The sequence below is a fragment of the Panthera onca genome, chromosome D4, assembly GCF_046562875.1.
Source record: "Panthera onca isolate mPanOnc1 chromosome D4, mPanOnc1 haplotype 2, whole genome shotgun sequence".
NCBI lineage: Eukaryota > Metazoa > Chordata > Mammalia > Carnivora > Felidae > Panthera > Panthera onca.
In genome coordinates this window covers 31,007,358-31,029,326 of record NC_138351.1, presented here as the reverse complement: position 1 = coordinate 31,029,326, position 21,969 = coordinate 31,007,358, and the positions used below count along the sequence as shown (strand labels likewise).

Here is a 21,969-nt window from a genome sequence, read left to right as displayed (position 1 = left end):
GAATCTCAGCTCCCCCACGACAGTGACATGGTCTTGTTTATTATTATGTATTCCCAATACCTTGAACAGCAATGCTACCTGGTAGGCAGTCAGTAAATATTTGTTGAATAAATAAATGCATGACTTCCAGGATTCTGTATCCTTCTTAGCATGCATTTTTAGCTTCCAAATTCTGGGAGAGAACCTGGGCGGCCATTTTTCTTTGGGCTTTATCTTTCTTCATGTCCTTTTGCTTTTTCACCAGCTCCCCCATGGTCACAAAAGCCCAACAATGCTGTCAAAAATATTAGAAAGAATACTTTATTCCAAAGCCTGTGAATCAGAGGATTGTGTAAAGAAGTTACTCTAATCTAAATGTCTCCACACAGTGGAATGCAGCTGGTAACTCCAAAGGGTGACTGACACGCCTCCGGAGCAGCCACGCCCTCGGAGGGCTGTGGAGGGGCCAGGCCAGGTCTGAAGCTGGTCCAGTGCAGTCATGGAGGTAGCTCTGGAGCAGTTCTTCATTTTTGTAGGGCTGCTGGCGTGCCTGGTGTACCTGGTGAAGTGTGTGAGATTCTCCAAATGTATTTTTCTGCACTTCTGGAAAGTTTTGCCAAGGTCTTTCTTGAAGTCAATGGGACAATGGGCAGGTAAAAACAGCTTTCCATCTCTTGTTTCTTGTTGTTCCTGCTTATTATTATCTACGTCTCAAAACATAAACTGCATCTTTTGCTTTTGAGAGCAAAGATATACTGCCTTTGAGTGACTTTTATTTGGGTGCCTGGAAAGCAGGAGTGAAATTGGAATTCCTTAAAAAACCAGATGTGGGGCATGAGGAGAATTAGCTGGAAGAATGCCACTCAATTCTTGCCTCTGTGCTTGCCCTCTCAACCTTACTAGTTGGTTGGTTCCTTTTTTGGAGTTTCTGGTGATATAAATAACAAATTTGACAGAACTTTCTGCATCCTTTTCTACAGATTTTTGAAGGCCTTGGGTACTGCCACTTTGTGGAAGGGTGTTTCAAAATCGGAAATACAAATAATTTTAATTCACTTTATTTAAAAACATTTCTCTGAACCTTTTCATGAAGTGAAGGTATTACAAAATCAAAGTAACAAAGATCCCTATAGGGACACATTTTTGAGATGGTTAGATATGGAATCTGGGTCTGGTTTGTGTCCCAAATAGATTAATCACTGCCTACTAATGGGATTTGCCTTCTGGAACTACCACGCAGACTTTCAGCCCCATGACTGGGCTTAAGGTGAAAAGCAGGAGGCATGGTTTCAGCATCTCCTTGAATGAAGTGCTAAGGTTACATGAAGAAATCCAAGAAATCTAGTGACTTAAAAAAAAAAAAGAATTTAAGCAGCTTTAAAAGTACCATGCTAGGCTAAATAGGAGAGATTACAAACAACCTTATAGGGCTGCCAGATAAAATATAGGATACTGAGTTAAATTTGAATTTCAGATAAACAAGGAATAATTTTTTAGTATATGACATCGCAAATATTATGTGGGACATAGTATACTAAAAAATTACTTTTTGTTTACCTGAAATTTAAATTTAGTTGGGCATGCTGTATCTTTATTTGCTAAAGCTGACAACCATACAACCTAAGCAACACAGATAAAAACATTACCATATGAAAATTGTTTGGAATGAAAAATGGGTTTTTAACTGTTGCATGTTATATTTGAAATGTGTGTTTGTGTGTGTGTTGGTGAACACTCCTTCGCTCTTGGGGCAGTATGCTATCTCCAGAGAACTTGCTAAATAGCTTGAACTTGAGTGTTCTGGATCCAAACGTCCTACTTCACACAGATTCCCAATGCCCACGCGCTTGGCAGGTGGATGGGGGTAGGGTGGTGCTTAGAACTCTGCACAATGGCTGCCCGTCAATGCAGGGCCAAGCCCTTCTGAGAATACACACTCCAAAAAAAGTTCACATGGGGTCAGAGACCAGAGTAGTTGTTGGTTCACATTGAAAAAAACCATAATCTTGGGGTGCCTGGATGGCTCAGTCAGTTATGCGTCCCTCAGGTCACGGTCTTACGATTTCGTGAGTTCGAGCCCCACATCGGGCTCTGCTCACTGACCCTGTCAGTGACCCTCTGCTCACTGACCCTCTCTCTCTCTCTGCCTCTCTGCCACTTGCACTCTCTCTGTCTCTCTCAAAATAAATAAACTTAAAAAACTCATAATCTTAATCTGTCCTTTGAGTCAATATTGAATAGAGTTATCACTAGCAAGAGTAAAATGTCCTTGGGCATAGGCAGATATCTGGGAGAGAAGACAGAACAAGAGCAAGAAGGGGAATGAGAAGAAAATCCAATGACTAAAGACCAAAAATTTCAACTCTTCAGAACTCTGTGACTGATTAGAAAATTATGTCACTGGTGTATCTTTATAGACTTGTGGCCCCAAATTCAGATAGGCAGGTTTCACACCCTGTTGTCATCATTTTTAGCAACGTGACCTTGACTGAGTTACTTTCTCTCAGCTTTCTCCTCTATCAACTGAGGAAAATAATGGTCCCTGCATTATGAGTTTGTTTTGAATATTAAATGAGATGATTTAAGTGTTTTAGTGTTTTACTGTTTTAGTGTTTTAGCTAAACACTTGCAAACACTTGCAACACTTGCAACAGTGCATGGCAGAAAGTAAGCCCTCACCAGAGACCAGCCATTTATTGATGTTATTATCTTAACTATAGTACAGACCTTGTATTGGGTGATTTTGAAGATTCCCAAAACGGTGAGGAAGGGGAAGCAGAAGTTCACCCTGAGCATAGCACCTGTACCAAGAGGAGCAGGTAATATGCATGGATTCACCTTAAAGTACCCAAGTGAGCAGATTAAACCATTAGCAGTTATGAAAAGGAGCATGCACTGCCAATGTGTTTCTGGAAGCTTGTACAGCTTGGCTGGTCCTTACTTTTCAATAAACTAAATGTATCTTCTCTTCATACTTTTGGAAAGCATACCCTTCGATTGTTGTGCAAAGGTGAATTGCAGATATGCATATACTGAACAGTTTGAAATCATGACATGCACTCGACTGAGGTTTACCCTAGAGCTTAGTCATGAAATAAGTGTGTAATGTTGGACATAAAAGGACTAGAAGGTCCATCTGATTGTTATATGTTAATCAATAGATACAGGGAATGCAGAGTCTTCAGGTCTCTTTATGTCATCGCATCCTCTTTTTGCAATTCTGTGTTTTCCTCTTTGTTCAGTTTCTTATCTCCCATGGGCTTTGAGTACTGTTCTCCTGTGGGGGGTGGGATGGGAAGAGGGAAGAACTCCACTTTTAGGAAGAACCTTGAAATGTCTTACAGTGATAGTTGGGTGTGTGGGTAGAGAGATAATAGGGCACACTGTTCGGGGTCTGAGCGAAATGTTCCCTGGCTGAGGTTCTTTGTTTCGTTTTGGAGGGTGTCTTCCACAGCCTCACCAACACCTCCAAGAAAAAAAAGCTTCATTTTGAATGTTTAGTGAGGGGAGTCGGGGCTGGAAGCTCCAGAGTTGAGTGGAGTAGTGCTGTAGAGTGAAAGGGCGCTGCTTTGAAATACTGTGCCTTAGGCAGTAAGCCTGCAAAAAAAAGTAGCCAGTGAGAGAGAGCATTTTAAAGATTAATTCTGCCCTTTAAGACCATTTCTTCTTTTTGCAGTGATCACTGGAGCGGGAGATGGGATTGGGAAAGCTTATTCATTTGAGGTAAGTTGTGTTCCTGGAGAATTTCCCCTTCCCTTGAGTTGAACATATCATGATCACATGACCCCCTCACCCCAAACTCTAGTTTTCTGCTTACAAAAGCAATAGACATTCATTTATGAAGGAAAATATTTTTGATAAAAAAGAAAATTTAAAAATCATAATCTCACCCTCTGGATACCTTTTTTAAAAACACTATGATACTCAGTGGTACCAGTATCACCCCTTAGGAGTTGTTTTAGGAATTCATGGGGGCATTGTTGTTCTCTAGTGTAATTGTACCATAAGAATTTATATACCCAAATACAATTAAAACTATGAACTACTTTCCTATTACTTATCCTTATGTTGTAGCTGGGGCATATATTGATTTTTAAAAAATTATTTGTGTAGGAAGGACATATTATCTATAACTTTCATTTCCAGAAGATTAATGGGCATTATAAAATATTATACAAAGAGAGGATCTGTTAGGGCTGAGAGTCACTGGAATATGATTAGTGTCTCTGAGTATTTCCTTTCAGGCTTCTTGTTTATCTGCAGATAGACAGATATAGGGGTAGTTATACTTTTAAAAAATGTACTTACAGCATATGTTGTCATTGTTGTTATGATTATTATTCTTACAAATTCCACATTTTTATTAATGAAATATTGTTTTCTGGAATTCCTATTATTTTATTTCTTCGTCATGACTATTACACCGACCCCTAGAACCATGTAAAATACAACGGAAGAAACAGAAAGAATCCTGGAAATTATGAGGATGAAAAAAACCAATAACATCTTAAAAATATAACAAAAGCACTCAGTTACAAAAACCACATTCAACAACAGTGCAGTACGCATGTGTCTTCTGGTCCCCAAAGGCCTGTGTACTGATAGACGCCTAACCATCTTGTGTGAAATGGACAGCACAACGTGTATCGGAGGCACTTGATAGAAACTTTTAAAATGTCAACAAACCTAAATCATGCCAGTTGAAAAAGCTTCTAGCACTCTTTCAGGTCTGTCCCCTATCCTCCAATGATCATCTCTTTGGTACTGACATTCTGCTTCAACTCTGTTTTTTTGAGCTAAAGGGTTCTTTGCTCTTATCCTAATTTGTACATAGCAACTTTCTGATGATCGGTAGTGCCCAACACTCAGTAGGTGGGTGGTCATATTTGAGTGTGGAGTTTGGGGAGACTGATCAGCCACCACTTTCCAAAGCCTTGTGTCTTCCTTACCCAAAAATCAGAAGGAAAGCTTTTCTAGCTATTTGCATTAGAACTATATCACCTGTTATATAACTACTGCCTACCTTCGACCAGGTTTCTGGAAAGGGCCTAATCCCTCATCCAAAAGATCCATGGCCTTACCTCTCAGTTTTCTGGATTGCTTTGAAATCCAGGTGCTTTCTTCATGATTTTCCAGATTCTTTCCTGAAATTCATGCTGACCTAATGGTCTCCTTGATGTCTTAAGACTCAGATACCTTTCTTTCGACTTAGAGGAGACCATGTCCTCCTTAGCCATTTGTTTCTTTACTGTTTCCAAAAACAATGGCCTGGAGGTCAGGAGCTGTGGGTTCCTGTCTTCAATGTGGCACTAACTGTCTGGAGATTTTGGACAAGTTGCCCATCCTTTCTGGGCTTTTGTGTCTTTACTAGCACAAAAGATACCTCTGAAGTTCTAAATTGTTTCTGTTACATACTAATTCTTGCTTTTCTCTTTCTTGTAGAGTCTTTTTCTTTGTTTCCTTTTGTTCTTTTCCTAAGTCTGTGTTAAACAATTTTCTGGGATCCCTACTTCTCCTTCATTCAGGCTTTTTGCCTTCCAGAGAGGCTGTTCATGTCTTCCTGCTAAAATTCTCCAAGGAAAGCAGTTCAGAGTCCAGGATGCTGCAGACTGACCACAAGGGTTAAGAGCCCAAGACATTTGTGTGTTCAAATGCTACTCCATATGCTTACTGCAGAATTTCCACATTAATAAACTGGAGGTGGTGGTAATTCCACTGGGGCTTTTGGAAAGGTTTAATGGGATAAGGTGAACAAAATGCTTTGCCTAGAGTAAGCTCTCTAATGTTAGCCATTATATTATTAGATGTTTAAACTGTTACTCCTTTCCCATGTATTACTTTTTCTTTTGTACTTATCCATAGCTTTACTCTTTCCATTGTTCTTTCATTCCCCTTGGTGTTCCAAGATTCTTTCTTTAGTCATTTCCTTTCTGTTTAGAGAACTACGTTTAGCTATTCTTTTAGGGTAGGTCTCTTTGTTTTCCTTTATCAGAGAATGTCTTGATTTCCCCTTCATTCCTGAAGGATAATTTTGCTGGGTATAGGATTTAGGATTGATAGTCCTTTGCTTTCAGCACTCGAAAAATATTGTGCCACTTCCTTCTTGCCTATCTGGTTTCTGGTGAATGAATGTAATTTGAATTGTTTTTTCCCCATAAGTAAGGTTTGCTCACTCACTGTTCTCAAGATTTTTTCCCTTGTCTTTAGTTTTCAGAAGTTTAGTTATGATGTTTCTTGGAGTGGATTTCTTTGCATTTATTTTGCTTGAGGTTCTCTCAGACTCTTGAATTCACTCACTATTTCTTTGAATATTTTTTTTCTGCCCAGGTTTCTTCTCTTTTTCTGGGACTTCAATCACATGGATGTTAGATTCTTATAGTCCAATGGGTTTCTGAGATGCTGTTCATTTTTCTTCACTGTACTTTTTTCTCTGTTGCTTAGAGTGGGTAATTTCTATTATTTTATCTTTAAGTTCATGATTCTTTCCTTGGTTCCTTCCATTCAGCTACTGAGCCCATCTATCAAGTTCTTAATTTCATTTATTTTATTTTTCAGCCTTAAAATTTCCATTTGGCTTTTCTTTATATCCTCTATATCTTTATGAAAACTTTCTCTTTTCTCATTTGTTTTAAAAGTATTTGTAATTGCTTGTTAAAGCATTCTTATGATAGCTGCTTTAAAATCCTAGTCAGAATTCTAATGTTTGTGTCATCATGATGTGAGTATCTGTTGATTGTTTTTATTTCATCAAGTTGAGATCTTCCTGGTTCTTGGTATGATGACTGACTTTTGAATTGTGGACATTTTTGGTATTTTGTTATGAGACTCTGAATCTTGTTTAAATCTGTTTGGGGTCTATACCAACACTGCTTCAGCAGGGGGAGGAGAGGTGCCAACATGTTCCTACCAGGTAAGGTAGAAGCCCCACAGGCTTTGCACTTGGCCTCCATTAGAGGGTGCTGCCTCCTTGTTACTGCTGGGTGGGGGTGGGGGTACTGGCTCCCCGCTAGGCACTCTGCGTGGGAGAGGCAAGAATGCCTCCTTCCTGCTCCCCAAGAGGCTGCCAATGGTAATTGGAGGAGATGACTTCAATACCATTGGGGTGGTAATGAAAGCCCTGGCCCTCCGCTAGGCTTCCTCTCTTACTATCCCAGGAAGGGAGAGGAGAGAAGGGATGGAGGGCCTTGGCACTGCCAGGTGGAAGTAGAGTTCAGGTCTGCTGACATGGGAAGGGGTGGCTGGGATGAATGTCCTGTCTCTCTACTCAGCCTTCTCTGATGCCAGCCTGGTAGGGGGTAGGGACACTTGTTCCAGCAGTCTCACAGGGTGGAAGTCTCAGTTCCTGACTCAGCCTTTGGGGGTGGGGGTGGGACCACAGATTTTTTTTTTTTTTTGAGCTGTTTGCCTTGAGTAAAGCTGTTCTTTTTAAAGTTTTCTGCCTTACTAAGTTGTGTCTTTTCTGGTCCTTTGGTTAGAGAGAGCAGGCTTTTGTTGGGACTTTTTAGGTCTGCACCTGTGGTGTTTCTGAATTGCCAATTTTTCCACCAATAAGTTTGGAATATGTGAGGCAAAAAGAAAACCCAGGAAATCACCACTATTTTATTTCTTGGGTCTTGAGGCCCCTAGCTGATCTCCCTATCTTTTGGAATCTTTTTATGTTTATTTTATGTATTATGTCCAGGTTGCATAATTTAATTGCATATCATGGTAGGAGTGGGGAAAAGTACTTCTCCATTTTCCTGGAAGCCTATTCTATATTACATTTTAACCTAATCTGTATTTATATTTAGTGTGGCAAGAGAAGCTTTGCCTCCTGCTAAAGGAATCTTGAGCAGTACTGGAACAAGGTGGAAAACAATTGTGGTGAGGATGGGCAGGGGGAGGAAGCAGGAGAGGGGTCTACTCTTCCACCCTTCTGAGGCCACTGCTTCACCCTGTCTTCACACCATTTTTGCTCTTTAAGCACCTGAATTTCTTTTATTCATTGCCATACAGAGGAAGCCTTGTTTTCTCTGTGTTCCCACCACCTGTTAGAGATTAGCAGCAACAAGTACCTTCCCTGAGGCAGGCCCTAACATAAAGAAGGAAAGGGGCACATTCTTCTCAGCAGCAGCCCTTCTTCTTTAGCACGGTGCCACAGTGCATTCTGGGAAAGGGAGGGCTTCTGTGGCTTACCTCCCTGAAGGGAAAGAGGCAAAACCCACATATGGAGCCTGTCAGCCTGGACATTCTGGAAATAAAATTGAGCCCTGCTCGAGTGGACAAAGGGAACAATGCTGTCCCAGACAAATATGTGTTTTCTGCCCTCTCCCTCCCTCTCCTGGCCCACACCACTTCACATAGAACCTTTAAAATGTCTGTGGCTCTTGAGAGAAATGGCACAATTCTGGAGAGGCTGGAAGCCCACCAGGAAGCAAGCATCCTTTGTGCTAAAAAATGCAAATTGTTTTCCATTTAATGGACAATCTTCTCTTCAGGAGGCTGATGAAATGAATTGTGAGACAAAGGTGCTTAATTCTTTGGCCACCATTCTGATGGATTCCAAGGCTCAAAATGAGGGTTGGAGGTGGGGAGGGAGGGGGTTGTTTTCCACAGGAAGAGAGAAAACTCTGGGATATCACTGACAAAGCCGGCCTTTCTTTCTTTCTTTCTTTCTTCCTGAGCACTTTGAAATCTCCCTCCTCTCTCTCTCTCTCTCTCTCTCTTTTTTCTCCCTATTTTTTATTCAAATTCCAGTCAGTTAACATACAATGTAATATTGGTTTCAGGAGTAGAACCCAGTGGTTCATCACTTACATATAACACCCAGTGCTCATTGCAGCAAGTGCCCTCCTTAATTCCCATCACCCATTTGGCCCATCCCCCACCCACCTCCCTCCATCATCCTCAGTTTGTTCTCTATATTTAAGAGTCTCTTATGGTTTACTTTCCTCTCTCTTTCCTTCCCCTCTTCCCATATAATCACCTGTTTTGTTTCCTAATCCATATATGAGTGAAGTCATATGATATTTGTCTTTCTCTGACTGACCTATTTCACTTAGCATAATACATTCTAGTTCCATCTACGTTGTTGCAAATGGTAAGAGTTCATTGTATATATATATATACATATATATATATATATATATATATATATATACATCTTCTTTATCCATTCATCAGACAATGGAGATTTGGGATCTTTCTATAGTTTGGCTATTGTTGATAGTGCTGCTATAAACATTGGGGTGCATGTATCCCTTTGAATATGCATTTTGTATCCTTTGGGTAAATAGTAGTAGTGCAATTGCTGGATCATAAGGTAGTTCTATTTTTAACTTTTTTGAGGAACTTGCATACTGTTTTCCAGAGTGGCTGCACCAGTTTGTATTCTCACCAACAGGGTAAGAGGCTTCCCCTGTCTCTACTTCCTTGTCAACATCTATTGTTTTCTAGCAGAGTCAGTCTTGAAATGGGACAGTCCTTGGTTTTTATTTTTCAATCTTTTTATTTTCCATTTATTTTAAAAATTTTAAAGACTTACTTTTTAAGGACAGTTTAAGGCTGACCACAAAATTGAGTGGAAGGCACAGAGAGTTCCTATATATCTCCTAACCCCAAACATGTGCAGCCACCACACTGTTGACATACACTTCACCAGAGTGGGACATTGTTACAATGGACGAACCCACCCTGATGACTTCATTACCACCCAGAGCCCATAGTTTACCTTAGGGGTCACCTTCTTTTTTTTTTTTTTTTTAAATGTTTATTTATTTTTGAGACAGAGAGAGACAGAGCATGAATGGGGGAGGGGCAGAGAGAGAGGGAGACACAGAATCGGAAGCAGGCTCCAGGCTCTGAGCCATCAGCCCAGAGCCTGACGCGGGGCTCAAACTCACGGACCGCGAGATCATGACCTGAGCTGAAGTCGGACGCTCAACCAACTGAGCCACCCAGGCGCCCCAGGGGTCACCTTCTTAACTTGTTTTTTCTGTGGTGGTTGTTTCTTATTTTTTGGGGAAAGCATGAGACATGCACAGCTGAAGATGTTTTGTTTTAGAGAACCTCATTTCCACTTTCCCCTCCTTTGCTCAGTCTGGCCAGAATGGAGCTTTATCTAGAGTCAGCCAAAATTGACATCAATGTCTTTGAGAGATTTTCTGTGTCTTTTCCTTTTAAATAATAGCTGTGTTCCAGACAAACCATCAGTAAATATACTTTTTTTGTACGTCATGTGTAAATGTATAAAGAAATTGACTATTTAAAGTGAACACTAGACGTAGAGGATCACCCTTCATTATCTTTTTTTATATGTCTGGATCTTGATTATCTTTTTATAAAGTGACTCCTCATTGTACAGATTCCAGGCCAGGGGTAGGACTTGTGATGATACTTTATGGCTTGAGATCATAGGTTAAAGTGAATGTAAATTTACCTTGAAGTACTTTAGCATAGGGGTGCCTGGGTGGCCCAGTTAGTTAAACATCTGACTCTCTTGGTTTTGGCTCAAGTCATGATGTCACAGTTCATGGGTTTGAGCCCTGTGTTGGGCTCTGCACTGATAGTGTGGAGCCTTGGGATTCTCTCACTCTCTCTCTCTCTCACTGCCCTTTCCTCCCCTACCCCTCTCATTCTCTCTCTCTCTCAAAACTAATAAATAAACATTTAAAAAATAAAATACTTTAGAATTGATAATATGATAGGCATGTGGGTCAGTTTTTTATTTTAAACAGCTTCTTAAGATTTAATTCACACACCATAAAACCCACCTGTTTTAAGTGTACAATTGAATGATTTTTAGTGAATTAACCAAGTTGTTCACCATCATCACCATCCAGTTGTAGAACATTTCCATCACCCTAGTAAGATTCTAATAAGATCCCTCCTGCCTTGTTACACTTAATCCCCTATTTCCATCCCAGCTGTGGGCTGCTACTGAGCTTTTTGAACATTTTGTATAAATGCTACCACACAATATGACTGGCTTCTTTCACTTAGCGTTATGTTTTTGAGATTTATCAGTGTTGTTATGTGTTGGTGGTGTTTTCATTTTTACTGCAGGATAATATTCTATTGTATGGATATACCACCATTTGTTTACTCACTTACCAGTTGATGAATGCTTGGATTCCCATTGTTTGGTTATATTGATCTTTCTTAACTTACAATGGGATTAAATCCCTACAAACCCATTGTAAATTGAAAATACAATAAGTAGTAAATGCATTTAATAACCCTAACCTACTAAACATCATAGCTTAGCCTAGGCTACCTTAAATGAGCTCAGAACATTTACGTTAGCCTGTGGTTGGGCAAAATCATCTAAAGCAAAGCATATTTTATGATAAAGTATTGACCATCTTATGTAATTTATGGAGTGCTGGACTGAAAGTGAAAAACAGAATGGTTGTGTGGATACAGAGTGGTTGTTAGTGTAGGGGTCATTCACCCTCATGATCTCTGGCTGACTGGGAGCTGCCTCTGCCCAGCATCATGGGAGAGGATTGGATGACATATCACTCACCTGGGAAAGGATCAAAATTCAAAATTCAAAGTATGTATTGCTCTTGCACCATTATAAAGTTGTTAAATCCTAAGTTGAACAGTCAGGGACAGTCTGTATAATAATGCTGCTGTGAGTATTCATATGCAAGTTTTTGTGTGAATACACGTTTCCCTTTTTCTTGGGTAGATTACCTAGGAGTGGAATTGCTGGGTCATATGGTAAATTCATGTTTAAGTTAGGTGAGTTTTAGTCCATATTTCTGCAGTGGTTGGTTATCAGTTAAAACTAAAGGTGGTGTGTGTTGGGTTACTTTCTGCCCCTCCAGACCTACCCTCTGCCTTTTCTTACCCTGTTCTGTGCCCCAGGAGGCTGACCAGCACCAACGGGCTCAGTTGGCCTCTGGTTTCAGGTGGGTTTGGCCAGTGGGAGACACTGGCAACAGATAAGACAGGGAGAGGAGAGTCAGGTGGAGTTCTTTTCCAGCTGTCTCCCTGTGGGTCTAGAGGGCTAGCTATATCCCTCTGCTGCAGGTGTAGCTCTGTCAGGTGATCTGTTCCACACAGCTGTCTTCTCCCATTCTGGTGACTCTTCATTCCCTAACTCTTTGGGGCACACAGGGGAAAGAGGCTCTGCTGTTATTAGCCCCAGAGTATTGTGGTTTCTCTATGCCATACCTATACTTTGTAAAACATTCTTTAATTAAACTCTCTTAAAGTTATCCAATTTGACAGTGCTGTTTCTGGCCAGGACTGTAGCTAAATCCAGTCTTTAGTTAATTTTTAAAGATGCTAAATCAAAGTTCATCTACATCTATGCTTAAGTTAACAGGACTTTCATTAGATGGTTTTCCCCTTAGCCTAACAGATGTTACAAAGAGCTTCCTGAAGAAATACAGTTGAAGATAGGTGAATTGGCTAGAAATATTGTACAGGCACTTCCACTTTTGTAGGAACAGAGATGTTGTATCCGTGAGTGAGGCAGAGTAGGCCCTAGGCCTTGAACTGATTTGGTCCCTTGTCCTACCACTTAGTGGAGGATTCCTGACTCCACTAGAAGGCTGACTGTATTCTGTCCCAGCACATTGTCATGTTTCCCTGGGAAGAACTTCATGCAAGGCATTCACAGAATGCCTAAGGAACAGAGAGCTGGGATCCACTGATCTATAAGAACAGGTTCATGACTGTTTTGATGCTGGCTTCCTAGTAAATGTTTCTGTGTGGTGGAATTTGGTTGGAGGCTTGCTTGCATTTTGTAACTCATCATCTGCTGGCTGGGTTGTGGGGGAGGAGAGCTGTAGTCTTCATCTACCTCCAGTTACTGGAGGCTACAAGAAAATCCCAATAATTACAAACAACCAAATATGCTTACATCAAAGGCAACATATTTACTGCCTCCCAGGGCTCCAGCCATTCAGGGTTCCTGGAAGCACTGCCCAGTCACAGGCGGGGCTCCCTAAAGGAGCATGTGTGACTGCTGTGCCAGACCAAAAGCTGCCCACCTGGCCCCAAACATGGCCAGTCCCTATCACTTCCCAGTTGACCTTGGACCCAGCTAAGCGCCACGCAGCACCCACCCACTCCACACAAATGCCCCACTTCATCCTTAACCCCTGGCAATCACTAATCTGCCCTTGTTTCTATAATTTTGTTATTTCAAAAATCTCATATAAATGGAATCATGTGCTATGAAACCTTTTTGGATTGGCTTTGCTTTTCCCCCCTCCACTCAGCACAGTTCTCTAGAAATCCATCTGGGTTCTGGTATCAATAGTTTGTTCCTTTTTATGGCTGAGAAGTATTCCATGGTATGAATGTACCAGTTTGTCTAACTGTTCATCTACTGAAGGGGCATCTAAGTTAGGTTGTTTCCGGTTTTTGGCAATACGAATAAAGTTGCTATAAATATTTGTATATAAGTTTTTGTGTGAATAGAAGTTTCTATTTTTCTGCGATAAATGCTCCAGGGTACAGTTGCTGGGTGGTATGGCAGTTGCATGATTAGTTTTTTTAGTGTTTTAAAAATGTTTTTATTTATTTTTGAGAGAGACAGAGAGAGTGCAGGGGAGGGGCAGAGAGAGAGAGAGGGAGACACAGAATCTGAAGCAGGCTGCAGGGTCTGAGCTGTCAACACAAAGCCTGACATGGGGCTTGAACTCATGAATAGCAAGATCATGATCTGAGCCAAAGTCAGATACTTAACCAACTGAGCCACCCAGGAGCCTCTGGTTTTGTTCTGTTCTGTTTTGTTTTGTTTTGTTTTTAAGAAACTGCTGAACTATTTCCCAGTGACTGTACCTTGCCCACCAGCAATAGAGAAGTAAATTCATTTTCTTCATATGCTCTCCAGCATTTGGTGGAGTCACTATTTTTTATTATAGCTATTCTAATAGCTGGTTGGCGATGTCTCATTCTGGTTTTAATTTGCATTTCTTTGATGGCTAATGTTGTTTAAGTGTATTTTTTCAATTTAAAGAGATATAAAGAAGAAAACAGCAAAAGTCCATCATTTCTTTGTCCAGATAATTCCTGTTAAAGATAAAAGTAATGCAGGCATAAAATTAGAAAACTCAAGCAGTACAGAAAGGCACACACACAAAATAATGTCCTCTTCCCAGCCCTGCCCTTACTTTATGCTGCTCTGTGAAGGTCACCAGTATTAAAAATGTCTTGAGGGGCACCTGGGTGGCTCAGTCAGTTAAGTGTCCGACTTCGGCTCAGGTCATGATCTCACAGTTCACAAATTCGAGCCCTGCATTGAGATCTGTGCTGACAGCTCAGAGCTTGGAACCTGCTTCAGATTCTGTATCTCCCTCTCTCTCTGCCCCTCCCCAAGTAGTGCTCTGTGTCTGTTTTTCAAAAATAAATATTTAAAAGAAAATTAAAATGTCTTGAGATTCCTTCCAGAAAATACAGACAAATCATAGCTGTATTCATACTTACATGCCAATACTATGGTAAAGATTGGCTGCAGAACAGAGACCTAACTGTAATCTAGAGACTGCAGAGAAAATGGGAGTTTTCCTGATTGGCAGGTGGTTCTGCCAGGTTCCTTCTATCTTCAAGGTTGGAGCTGAGTCACCAGCATGTTTGTGTCCTGCAAGCCACCTCTCTGCAAGGGAGGTTGGGAGTGTGGTCTAGTCACATGCCCAGGAAGAAGGAGTAACAGGTTTTAGTGGCCCACTAGCAGTCTCCATCAGAATTTACACCTGTATATTTAGTTTTTGCCCATGTAGGCACAAATGGGACAAGCACAAATCCTGTTCTGAACTTTTCTTTGTTCATTTGATAGCAGCATGGGGATCTTCCTGCAGCAAGGGCATATAGATGGCGTGCGCTCTTGTAAATGATTTCAGGGTTAGCCTATCCCAGTGGTGTACCATGTCTTATGTCAGCTTCTGAGGGATAGACACTCAGGCTGGTTTTTATTTTTGTTTTCACAAATAATGTTTCAAGGCATACTTTTGAATATGTACTTACACACATGCAAGTATACAACCCTATCAGTGAGATTACTGGCTCAATGGGGATTTGCATTTAAATGTTGGATACCCTTCACACCTGAAACTAATAGAACACTGTATGTTAACTAGACTGGAATTAAAATAAAAAACTTAAAATTATAAAAAAATGTTGGATACCCTTGCTAAATAGTTATCCAAATGACTGAACCAATTATAACCCATCTCATATTATTATAAGGTTTAAAATTTTTTTTAATGTTTATTCATTTTTTGAGAGACAGAGAGAGAGCGTGAGTAGGGGAGGGGCAGAGAGAGAGGGAGACACAGTATCTGAAGCAGGCTCCAGGCTCTGAGCTGTCAGCACAGAGCCTGATGCCGGGCATGAACTCACAATTGTGAGATCATGACCTGAGCCAAAGTTGGATGCTTAATGGACTGAGCCACCCAGGTGCCTGATTATAAGGTTTAATATTTATACAAAGTATAGATTTAATATAATATATAATACACATTTAAATATTATGAATTTTACTTTTTGTTTCTCTGATGCACATATTCTTGACCGTTAATGCCCAGAGAATACTAGAAGCAAAATGTAAGACTCAAGATTGTGTGGTTTCATTCCTTCACCTCTGGGCACCCCCCAACATCTGGGACCACACGGGTGCAGGCACAGTTCCTGGATCCAGCGTGACAGATCAGGTCAGTTGGAATTCTTCTCACGTCAGTATTCCTGGCAGCTCCAGGTAGTGGCACAGAGTTGGCCCTTGGATTAAAATTGCTTGACTAGCTCTGCCTCAGACCAACCCAAGAAAAATAACTGCTTGGCCCTGTTTTGAATATCATTACACATTTACTTGGCAATTTATGGTGATGTTTTGTCATTTCAGCAAGGAAATTTCTTCCCAATGTCTAAATTACTCTCATCTAAAGTACCTCAGTGGCACTCCCAGCTTGTTCTCTTTCATCTTGCCTTAAGTGAAAATAGCAGCTTTGAATTATTTTTATGTTCCCCTGGACTCATTGCCTTGTTACTGTGTGGCTTGACTTCAACCCTGTAATTTCTGATGCAGGCTTTGAATATCCTAGGTCCATTGTAGTATGTCATGGTTGTATGTGCGTGTGTGTGTGTGTGTGTGTGTGTGTATGTGTGTGTGTTGAGAGAGAGACAGAGACAGAGAGACAGAGATGCATCAAACAAGAGTGTATATAATCCATAGATGTGATTACAAAAAGTAATAAAATGAGTAATGTGTCCCTTATCACCCAGCTTAAGAATTAGAACATCACCAGTGTCCTTGAAACTTACCATAGTCACATACATCCTGCCTTTGTGTTTTCCCCTCTCTCACTCCCATATGTATAAACATGATCATGAACATTGTGTAAACAATTTCCTTACTTAAAAAAAGTTCTAGGGGTGCTTAGGTGGCTCAGTCGGTTAAGCATCCGACTTCGGCTCAGGTCATGATCTCTTGTCATGAGTTCTAGCCCCGTGTCGGGGCTGTGCTGACAGCTCAGAGCCTGGAGCCTGCTTCAGATTCTGTCTCCCTCTCTCTCTGCCCCTCCCCCACTCGCACTCTGTCTCTCAAAAATGAATAAACATTAAAAAAAAACACTAAAAAATAAAAGTTCTATTACATGTGCATGTATCCCTAAACAATATATTGGTTGCATTGTTAGTTTTGAACCTAACATGGATTGATTCAGGTCTTCAGCAACCTGCTTCTTATTGATCAATATTATGCTTTTGAAGTTCACCCATGTACAACATGTACAACATTTTCAGTATATATATCAGTATATATATATATATATATATATATATATATGTATATATCTCACTCTGTGATATAAATACATCCCAGTTTAGTTATCCTTTTCTTTGTTGAGAGACATTTCAGTAGTTTCTGCTTTTGCTGGTATGAACACTTTGTCCAGGCCTCCTGAAGGTCTTATGCAAGAGTTGAGAACACTCCCAGGAGCAGAATTGCTGGCTCACAGGTTATACATTGTCAACACTACTAGGTAATGCCAACTAGTTTCCAAAGTTTTGGTGTCAAAGTTACACTGACCTTATAAACCGAATAGGGGAATTTTACCTCTTTTTAATATTTGACAACGATTGTGCAATTTAGCCATGATCTTTTTTGTTTGAATGTTTGATAGAACTTATCTGTAAAACCATCTGCCACTGGAGTTTTCTTCATGGGACAATTTAAGCTATTCATTTATATCATCATCACCTTATTATTATTATGTTTAGTGATTATAGAGCTATTTGGATTTTAATTTTTTCTTGAATAAGTTTTGGAAATTTGAATTTTTCTAGAAATATATATCCATTTCACCTAAGTTTTTAAAATAAAAATTTTTTAATGTTCATTTATTTTTGAGAGAGAGAGAGAGTGAATGGGGAGGCACAGAGAGAGAGATGGAGGCACAGAATCTGAAACAGGCTCCAGGCTCTGAGCTGTCAAGATCATGACAATGGCATGATCATGACACTGGCAAGATCTGACCTAGGCTGAAGTTGACACTTAACTGACTGAGCCACCCAGGTGCCCCAATTTCACTTAAGTTTTAAACTTTATTGGCCCCACTTCAGGTAAAATACGAGCACTGGGTGAGCCCTGCTTCTCTCTCTCTGTCTCTCTCTCTCTCTCTCTCTCTCTCTCTCTCTCTGCCCCTTGTGGGATTCTCTCTCTCTGCCCCTTGCTCACTTGTGCCCCCTCTCTCTGTCAAAAAAAATAAATAAAATTTATTGGCATTTTTTTTGGGTAGCATTCTCTTACTAAGTTTAAAAAACAAAAGCAGGAAATGAATTTAGTCTAAGACTGTCATCTAGTTAACCAAACAACTGAATGTTCAGAAAATGAGCAGAAAAATTGAGAGGTTAGGCAGTGGGGGGACACAGCCAGGTCACTCCATAAAATAAGTTGGGCCAGGGTGTTTACTCTCTTCCCACTTTCTCTCTTCTTTCTGGAATTCCAGTTACTCAGATGTTGTTTGTATTATTTCCGGAACTCCTATTATTCAGATCTTGAAATCACTCTCTATTTGTCTCTTTTTTCTCATAATTTTCATTTTATCTCTGCTCTCTTCTCTGCAAAAAGATTTCATCAATTTTATCCTCTGTTTTATTGAATTTTTCATTATTTGCTGTTTTTTAAAAAATTTCAAATTTCTAGGGGGCACCTGGGTGGCTCAGTTGGTTAAGCGTCCGGCTTTGGCTCAGGTCATGATCTCTTCCTTTGTGGGTTTGGGCCCCGCGTCAGACTCTGTGTTGACAGCTGGGAGCCTGGAGCCTGCCTCAGAGTCTGTGTCTCCCTCTCTCTCTGCCCCTCCCCTGCTAGCGCTCTGTCTGTTTCTCTCTCTTCCTCTTTCTCAAAAATAAATATTAAAAAATTCTTTAATTTCAAGTTTCTAAAAAATTAAGAATGAAAACTTTTAAAATAAATTGAGAATCATTCGCATTTCTGAGAGATCTTTTGTGTTTTGTTTGCCTGTTCTTTGCATAGAGCAGCAGCCTCTCTTACCCTTTGGGGATATATCGATTTTTTTTTCTTCTTTCAAAAAAATTGCGTTCCCCTTCCAAGTTGCTTTTTTTCCTGTTTGGCTCTCTGTCTTTCATGTTAACAGCTTTCCACAGATAATCATTGGTCTGTCCATGTCTGAGAGCTGGATTAGGGGAATGAGGACTCTGCCTGGAGTGTCTGAGCCAGATGGAGCTTGGAGCTGAGGGTGATTGGCTCCTGCTTGGGGAGCCCACAGGCCAGTGTCTTGATGTGGGTGAGACTCCCCAGAGAAGAGGTAGCCTACTGCCCATATAGCAAAGGCCTGACTGCCATCTTTCTGGAGTCAGACCTGGTATGGACATAATTTGTGCAACTCCTTGCTCCCAGAGAGGACTCCTGTCTTCAACGTGTGGAACATGGAATGGAGGTGGGCATTTGGGCACTACGTCTTCTCCAACAGCTCTTACCCAATCCCCCCTCATTTGGCACCCCCTTTACTCCGGGTTTGGTGCTGGCAGTGCCTGAGAATTTTGAGGATTTTAGTGGTACAAATTTGGTCAGTTCTCAGTTTATCCCATGGCTGGTATAAGACTTGGGATCCTGCCCATCTACTTCCTAGGAACCCAAAATTTGGGGTTGCTCTTGTCTTTTGGTACTATCTCTGTGGATTTACGGTTTTTTTAAAAAAAAATGCTTCCCATTTAATGGGATTTCAGGAGGAGCATAATTAACTACATGTGTTTAGTTTCCCCTCTTAACCCCTTTTCTGTATTTAAATTTTTTTTTATTTTAGAGAGAGAGAGTGCATGTTCGCTGCATGAGTGGGGGAAAGGCAGAGGGAGAGAGAACGAGAGAGGGAGAGAGAGAGAGAGAGATTGTCTCAAGCAGGCTCACCGCTTAGCCGCTTAGCGTGGAGCTCAACTCGCGGCTTGATCATGATCTGAGCTGAAATCAGGAGTCCAATGCTCAACTGATTGAGCCATCCAGGTGGCCATACCCTTTTCTATATTTTAAATCCAAGCTGGATCTCTAATTATGCCCACATTTTCATTCCTAATATTACTTATGGTTTATTTGTGCATTCTCTCTTTTTTCTTGATTAATTTTGCTGGAGATTTGTCAGTTTTATCAGTTTTTTTCAAAGACTCAACTTTCTTTTCTTTTCTTTTTTTTTTTAACACAATTTATTGTCAAATTGGCTAACATACAGTGTGTAGAGTGTGCTCTTGGTTTTTGGGGTAGATTCCCATGGTTCATCGTTTATGTACAACACCCAGTGCTCATGCCAACAAGCGCCCTCCTTAATGCCCATCACTCATTTTACCCTCTCCCCCACCCCCCCTCCACCTACAGTTTGTTCCCTGTATTTAAAAGTCTCTTAGGGTTTGCCTTCCTCCCTCTCTGTTTGTAACTATTTTTCCCCCCTTCCCTTCCCCCATGGTCTTCTGTTAAGTGTCTCAAGATCCACATATGAGTGGAAACATATGATATATGTCTTTCTCTGACTGACTTATTTCACTCAGCATAATATCTTCCAGTTCCATCCACATTGCTGCAAATGGCATGATTTCATTCTTTCTCATTGCCAAGTAGTATTCCATCGTATATATAAACCACATCTTCTTTATCCATTCATCAGTTGATGGACATTTAGGCTCTTTCCATAATTTGGCTATTGTTGAAAGTGCTTCTATAAACATTGGGGTACATGTGCCCCTATGACCCAGCACTCCTGTATCTGTTGGATAAATTCCTAGTAGTGCTATTGCTGGGTCATAGGGTAGTTCTGTTTTTTTGAGGAAACTCCACACTGTTTTCCAGAGCGGCTGCACAAGTTTGCATTCCCACCAACAGTGCAAGAGGGTTCCTGTTTCTCCACATCCTTGCCAGCATCTATAGTATCTTGAGTTGTTAATTTTAGCCACTCTGACTGGTGTGAGGTGGTATCTCAGTGGGGTCTGAATTGTACTTCTATGATGATGAGTGACATTGAGCATCTTTTCATGTATCTGTTGGCCATCTGGAGGTCTTTTAAAAATTTTATTTTATTTTATTTTTTGTATTAAATATAATTTATTGTCAAATTAGTTTCCATACAATAGCCAGTGCTCATCCCAACATGGAGGTCTTCTTTGGAAAAGTGTCTATTCATGTCTTCTGCCCATTTCTTCACTGGATTATTTGTTTTTCAGGTGTTGAGTTTGGTAAGTTCTTTATAGAGTTTGGATACTAACCCTTTATCCTATATGTCATTTGCAAATATCTTTTCCCATTCTGTCAGTTGCCTTTTAGTTTTGTTGATTGTTTTCTTTGCAGTGCAGAAGCTTTTTATCTTGGTGAGGTTCACTTTTACTTTTAATTCCTTTGCCTTTGGAGATGTGTTGAGTAAAAAATTGCTGCAGCTGAGGTCAAAAAGGTTGTTGCCTGCTTTCGCCTTTAGGGTTTTGATGGTTTCCTGTCTCACATTTAGGTCTTTCATCCATTTTGAGTTTATTTTTGTGTATGGTGTAAGGAAGTGGTCTAGTTTCATTCTTCTGCATGTTGCTGTCCCATTCTCCCAGCACCGTTTGCTAAACAGAATGTCTTTTTTCCATTGGATACTCTTTCCTGCTTTGTCAAAGATTAGTTGGCTATACATTTGTGGGTCCAATTCTGGGTTCTCTATTCTATTCCATTGGTCTATGTGTCTGTTTTTGTGCTGATACCATACTGTCTTGATGATTACAGCTTTGTAGTAGAGGCTAAAGTCTCGGATTGTGATACCTCCTGCCTTGGTTTTCTTCTTCAATATTACTTTGACTATTTGGGGCAAAGACTTGACTTTCAAAAGAATGTTACCTGCAATTGTGTAGTGTTTGTATGTGCCCATTGGATCAAATGTATTATATCTGTGGATTCTGTAGTCAGTATTCTAACCAAATGTTTGTGTGTGTCATCTAACAATTACCAAAGTGGGAAATTAAAATCTTCTATTCTGGTGATGTATTTTTCAGTTCTTCTTGCAGTTTTATGTAAAGCTACTTTATTAGGTAATCCTGAACTTTGAGGAACTGAACTTTTTACTGGTCTGTAGTTCTAGGAATACTTACATGCTTTAGAGCCTGTTTTGATTGATATTAAGAAAGTCATGCATTTTTTTCCTTTTGGTTGTTATTCATCTTGTGTATAATTTTTTTCTCTTTTTAGTTTCAACCTTCCTGTGTGTACTTCTTGAAACTAACATAAAGGGAGATTAAAAATCCCTCTCTGATATTCTTTGTCTTCACTAGAACATGCTAGTACAGTCATTTCTAAAATCTTGTAGACATTAGGGTTACAGTATAACTGTTGTGTCCATTTAGGCAAATAATTCAAAGGATTAACCAATATTTTATCTTCAGGGTTGTAAAAACACAATTCTCAAACGAAGATACATGCTAGCATTTGTTAAAATTTTATTCAATGTAGTAAGGAAGGATCCAGAAGGAAGCCAAATTGCTGATTGTGTGAGAGTGTCTGAGGAATAAGGATTTATATAGTCAGTT

The 21,969-nt window shown here is 40.2% G+C and overlaps 1 protein-coding gene across 2 annotated transcripts in view; it reads left to right on the top strand.

Annotated features, from left to right (window-relative positions):
* The first annotated feature begins 246 nt into the window (after window positions 1–246).
* The window catches only part of HSD17B3 (hydroxysteroid 17-beta dehydrogenase 3), a 51,513-nt gene continuing 29,790 nt past the window's right edge, over window positions 247–21,969 (top strand). For both annotated transcript variants that reach the window (XM_060609870.2, XM_060609869.2), the window contains exons 1-2: window positions 247–632; window positions 3,656–3,702. In XM_060609870.2, coding sequence (XP_060465853.1) covers window positions 479–632; window positions 3,656–3,702 — 201 coding nt within the window. In that variant the 5' untranslated portion in view covers window positions 247–478. The remainder of the gene's footprint in view (window positions 633–3,655; window positions 3,703–21,969) is intronic.